Source organism: Psammomys obesus, unplaced genomic scaffold (assembly GCF_907164565.1).
Source record: "Psammomys obesus unplaced genomic scaffold, mPsaObe1.curated_primary_1811, whole genome shotgun sequence".
NCBI lineage: Eukaryota > Metazoa > Chordata > Mammalia > Rodentia > Muridae > Psammomys > Psammomys obesus.
This window is the reverse complement of record NW_026592890.1, coordinates 1,731,761-1,737,780: the sequence shown is the minus strand read 5'-3', so window position 1 is coordinate 1,737,780 and position 6,020 is coordinate 1,731,761. Positions and strand designations below refer to the sequence as shown.

Genomic DNA, 6,020 nt, shown 5'->3' with positions numbered 1-6,020 from the left:
GTGTGTGTGTGTGTGTGTGTGTGTGTGTGTGTGTGACAGAGAGGGAGAGAGAGCACCCTTCAAGGATAGCTCTGTGTGACCTCCTGCCCCCGTGTTTGTCTCGACTCTGATTCTTCTACATTTCTAACATCGCCCCGCATAGTGACCAAGCTCTCAGCACATGTGCCTGGGAGAATAGTTAACACTGAAATCCTAACAGAAAGTAGTCAAGGGAGGCAGCTATTTCAGTTTTATTGAATGAAGCACTGTTTCTTTGTCACCTTTATTTCAAACTGCTTTTCATAACCATGACCCGATATTTGCCAATGGCACCAGCACAGGGAGAAAGATGTTCTTATTTTTCAGCATAGCGATGCGATGCTGAAGCCCAGCATAGACTTAAGATACAAATATTGAAAGAAAGGAATATCAGATCATCAACCTTGTACTCTTTCGGGACTCTTGTTTTAACTGACAATAGACAACAGAGACTGAATGTTTCATTGTAGACTCTTTAATATGCTTAAAGGTATCAAAGTGAATCTGCAGAGCTGGTTCACTGGCTGCAGTCAGCAAAGGACAGGCTGGCCTTTTGGACTCAGCAGTCTGTGACGGTCCCGCAAGAACTAGAAATGGTCCGGGATCATCTCAATGCTTTCCTGGTAAGTCTGAGAACCTAAGGCATTTGAACTCATTTTGTTTCTCAGACTGGGCACATGGCTTAGTATAAAGGAAGGCAGCTGTCAACAGACACGGAAAAGAAGCTAAATTGCCATAGACAATTCTGAGGTTGACTTGGTATGTCTAGTGCTTACACAAGGAGTGGACTTCAGGTTGCCTTCAGTTAGTGTTCAGGTGATGGGTTGGTTCTTCTGACAGTGAAGGTGGAGAGCCCTTGGCTGTCTGCAGAGAGCTCCCCACGGCAGAGGCCTCAATAGTAGGGAGTAACTGCTCTGTGCTCTAGACAGAGCTCTGTCCTTAAATGAAAAGTGCCAGCTCTTCTGTGCTAACCTGAACACTGTGACTTTTTTTTTTTAAGGAGTTCTCTAAAGAAGTAGATGCCAAGTCTTCCCTGAAGTCATCAGTCACCAGCACGGGAAATCAGCTCCTTCGATTAAAGAAAGTGGATACCGCTGCCCTGCGCGCTGAGCTGTCCCGAATGGACAGCCAGTGGACGGACCTGCTGACCAGCATTCCTGTGGTGCAGGAGAAGCTCCACCAGGTACCAAGACATGGCTCATGTGGTCGCAGGCAGCTAGATGATGTGGTCGCAGGCGGTCTCCACCACGTGAATGCAGATTAGAGTTAACCAGGAGCTTGTTTTCTCTCTCTGCTATTGCACTGTGAATGAAAACCAAACCATTCTGCGAATCTCACTTCAGACAGCATTTCCTCCCAAAGTACTCCCTTTCTCCTCTCTCTCTCTCTCTCTCTCTCTCTCTCTCTCTCTGTGTGTGTGTGTGTGTGTGTGTGTGTATGTGTTGGAAACTTGACTTTCAAACTTTGACCTTGTTTAAGTTGACATTTAATGTGAAAACTCATAAAATTGTGATGATAACATACCCAAAAGATCTGCCAATTTGCATTCAAGAAGGAAACTGGATTTTACTCAAAATGTAAGAACAGTCACACATCTTTCCTTTCAGCGCCATATAGAATTAGATAGTATGTATTTAATTTTATATGTTTTTGAAGACAAGACTTGTAGCTCCTGGTCGTCTTGAGTCTGTGATGATCCTCCTGCCTCAGCCTCTGGAAGGGCTGGATTATGGGCATTACGCACTGAATGCCAGGAAATGTAGTTTTATATATATTTAAATGGTTGCTTTTGTTTTTACAACTCATTATCATGATATACATACTTTCTTGACACAATGAAGTAAAATTCAGATTTCTCAGTATATCTTAAATTCTCAGGAAATTGGCTCTTAGGAATAAACATTTGAGTGCCAGAGAGGAGGGAAATGATAGCTTGCAGTGTAGTGTCATTCTTTTTTTCTTTTAGCATTCCTGAGTCACAACACACAGAGATTTTACAAGGTAATTAATAAAATACATCTGTTGAATGTTTTGTAGCTAAGGGTTTTTTTTAAACCCATAAAGCTAGCTATAAAGTAAGAATGTTTTCTTGCTGGTGTTTTGATTAATTAGTTGATATTTATGCAATGTTATGGTACTAGACTGAGTGGTAGGTGTCTGTTGTTACTGTATTTGCTTGATGGTCCAGGCTTCAGAGATCTGAAAAATATAAAGGGCTATTATTTCTCTTGGTATGCTGGTAGAATTCTGCCTAGGGTTCTTCCGTTAACACAGCCGTTTTCACTGTGGGCCAAGACTGCTTTGGGGCTAGTCAAACAACCTTTCACAGGGGTCTCTTAAGCCCATCAGAAAACACGTTACATTACAGTTCATAACAATAGCAAAATTACAATTATGAAGTAGGAACAAAAATAGTTCTACTGTATTAAAGGGTCACTGCATTAGGAAGGTTGAGGACCACTGTATTAACAGAAGTTGGGTCTGAATTTTAGTGTTTGGGATTCATTCTGTCTCTGCTTTCTCAGCTCCAGATGGACATGCTGCCCTCCCGCCATGCCATTTCTGAGATCATGAGTTGGATTTCACTCATGGAAAGTGTCATCCTGAAGGATGAAGAGGACATAAAAAATGCAATAGGTTACAAGGCAATCCACGAATACCTTCAGAAATATAAGGTATCTGACACTTTGAGATTTTTTACTTTTATGTATTTAGACTTTTATTTGAAGGAGCTCAGAAACTCAAACCAGGGCTTAGAATGTATATATCCAATAGCCAGTAAACCGATAGACACATTCAAAGATGTAGCATGTTAGTTATTTTTATCTTGTTGTGATAAAGTGGCCCACTACAGCAACTTAGGAAAGAAAGCGTTTTTTTTTTTTTGTTTTGTTTTGTTTTGTTTTGTTTTGTTTTGTTTTGTTTTGTTTTCCAGCTAACAGTTCCAGTGGGGAAACAGCTTGTAATGGAGGGAAAGGCCTGGGAACAGGAACACAAGGCTAGCCAATCATACTTCATCTGTTTACAGGAACCGGAGAGAGAGAGAGCAAGAAGTGGGGCCAGCTATACAGCTTCAAAGCACGCCCTTCCCCACCTCTGCCATGTACAAAGTCTAGGTCCTCCAGGGAGGCTCCATTTTGTTGTTTTGTTTTATTGAGAGAGAGTTTCTCTGTGTAGCCTTGGCAATCCTGTACTCACTTTGTAGACCAGGCTGGCTACCTCTGCCTCCCTTGGTGTTGGGATTAAGGATGTGCACCACCATGCCCAGCTAGGCTCTGCTTTCTTAAGGTTCCATAAGCTCCCCAGCATCCCAAACTAAGGACCAAGTGCACGTGGACCTATTGAGGTCATTACATGCTCAAACTATAACACCCTAAAAAATAATTAAATAACTCACCCATTTCTACATATCATGCATGTGTTATTTGTATTTTTGTAATTTTATACACATACGTGAATATATATTCGACACGTCCCTAACACAGCAGGTCATGTAAAGCAGCATAGATTGTGTCATTTGGATGGAGTCACAGGAGACTTTCCGACTCCTGGGAACACGCTAAGGCTTTTTCCGCCCGGAAGCCTGTTGTCCGACTCTCTTGCCTCTTTCTTAGGGTTTCAAGATAGACCTTAACTGCAAGCAGCTGACGGCGGACTTCGTGAACCAGTCGGTGCTGCAGATCAGCAGTCAGGATGTGGAGAGCAAGCGCAGCGATAAGACAGATTTTGCTGAGCAGCTTGGAGCGATGAATAAAAGTTGGCAGCTCTTGCAAGGCCGAGTGGGTGAGAAGGTGAGTTAGGTGGCCTATGCTCCTACACTGATGCAGACCATCAAGAGCAGGCGAATGGCTGGCAGAAACCATTTCACAAGCGGTGTGGCTAGGTGAAGCATGGGGCAGCTTCCCACAGCGCCCTGAAGGTGCTAGCTCTGGACATCTCTAGTCCCATTTGTTCTCTTATGAAGCCTTCCTTCTCTGCGTTTCATGCATCTAATTTATTTTAAGATGTCTCTTCATTTCTCTTACCTTTACTTTAGGTTGACTATAGTTCTCTCTTCTTTACCCACTGATTGATATTTGGTAAACTTCATTTTCTTAGTTTATGTATGTGATAGACTGTATTTTAAGAATTTTATTTTTTCACATTTTAATTTTACAATTCAGGGTTCTGTAAGGCCATTTTCATGCAAGTCTATGACGCCCTTTTAGCATAGTCCTTCCTATCCCCAGTGCTTCCCTAGTACTGTTACTTCATAAGTATTGTATTGGGGGGCTGGAGAGATGGCTCAGAGGTTAAGAGCACTGGCTGCTTTTCCAAAGGTCCTGAGTTCAATTCCAGCAACAACATGGTGGCTCATAACCATCTATAGTGAGATCTGGTGCCTTCTTCTGGCTTGAAGGTGTACATGCAGGCAGAACCCTATAAATAATGAATGAATAAATCTTAAAAAAAAAAAGAACAGAAAAGAAAAAAAGAAATTGTATTGGGTAATTTTTATTCCAATGATGTGGCTCTAAAACTAAACGTTTGAATTTTACGTCCTCCGGTCTGTGTAGATCCAGCTGTTGGAAGGCCTGTTGGAGTCTTGGTCAGACTATGAAAATAGTGTACAGTCTCTGAAAGCTTGGTTTGAAAGCCAGGAGAAGAAGTTGAAAGAGCAGCATCAAATTGGCGATCAGACTGCTGTTCAGAACACCCTGAAGGACTGTCAGGTAATGTGTCCAGGTGGTGCGAGGGGCCTGCCTCACGCCTTCAGGCCTGCGCTAAGGGGATGGCTGCTTCAAGGGTTATGAGCCAACTCTTTTCTAAAATAACTGCATCTGTAGGTACACGTCTTCTATTACACAAGCTGATCAGGTTTTTCTTTTCTATTGATATTTGTTGGATTTTGCAGAGTCATTTTAAACCTGGAATCCTCCAGCCTCAGTCTTATTAGTACCAGGACTACGTACTATCATGCCTTCTTTTATTTATTTATTTTCTCACTGAACTCTATTGGTCTTCATCGTCCATTTCTAAAGTTTTGAGCTTATAGAAAACTATTATCAAATACACACATAAGTAGGTAGAGATGCTTGAGTCCCATACCCTGACAATCAGACCTAACATTTACCAGTATTTTAGATAAATCTTACTACATTTTTTTGTCATGCAAATGTGAGGATGCAGTTGGGTTTCCCAGGACCCACATGAACTCAAGTGGGTATGATAGCCACCTGTAGTCCTAACACTCAAGAGATGGAACCAGAGGGTCTCCAGAGCAGGTGGCTTAGCTAGAGTGCTTAAGTCAGTGATCTGGAGGCAAGTAATGAACCTGCCTCAATATGTAAAGATGGAGAAAAATCAAGTACCACACTGGGTATCCACTCCTAGCTTTCATTGCACGCGCAGGCACTGCTGCCTTGCAACCTCACAGACATGCACACAGACATGCAAATTCATCCTAAACCAGCATGTACACAGAAGACGTCAGTGAACATCATTTTACTCGTATGTACTATTCACATAATTTCCGGGAGATGATAGTTTATGTCACCATAATATATCTCAGAAGTTAGCAGTTCCTTCATGTTGTCTTTATGCTCAATGCATGATTGTACTCTCTCAATTTTCTTTTTATTTATATATGTTTTAGACAAGGACTCACTATATAGTCCCAAACTAGCCTGGAACTAGCTATGTAGACCAGGCTGTCCTTGAACTTATAGATCTGCCCAAATTTCCCTTAGTTATCTTTAAAATGCATCTTTATTCATTACGGTTGCAGTGTCTGCCAGATGCATGTGTTTGTAAGAGTTCTTTAGTGTCATAACGATATTTTGATGCTGTCAACTAGTGAAACTGTGCCTTGGCCTGGCCACTTCCTTAAAATGTCCCTTAACCTGCTCTTACCACAGAATCTTAGTTTGAAGCCTGCTCTATACAAGGGTAAGCATTTCCTAGGTGACACTGTTCCTTAATGCTGTGTGACAACAGAAAGCTCATGCAGGCTGCTCATCCCA

The 6,020-nt window shown here is 42.0% G+C and overlaps 1 protein-coding gene across 8 annotated transcripts in view; it reads left to right on the top strand.

Moving 5' to 3' along the window:
* The window catches only part of Syne1 (spectrin repeat containing nuclear envelope protein 1), a 461,163-nt gene that overhangs the window by 359,555 nt on the left and 95,588 nt on the right, over positions 1–6,020 (top strand). For all 8 annotated transcript variants that reach the window (XM_055615901.1, XM_055615897.1, XM_055615895.1 and 5 more), the window contains 5 exons: positions 509–641; positions 1,019–1,201; positions 2,544–2,693; positions 3,633–3,809; positions 4,575–4,730. In XM_055615901.1, the coding sequence (XP_055471876.1) occupies positions 509–641; positions 1,019–1,201; positions 2,544–2,693; positions 3,633–3,809; positions 4,575–4,730 (799 nt within the window). The remainder of the gene's footprint in view (positions 1–508; positions 642–1,018; positions 1,202–2,543; positions 2,694–3,632; positions 3,810–4,574; positions 4,731–6,020) is intronic.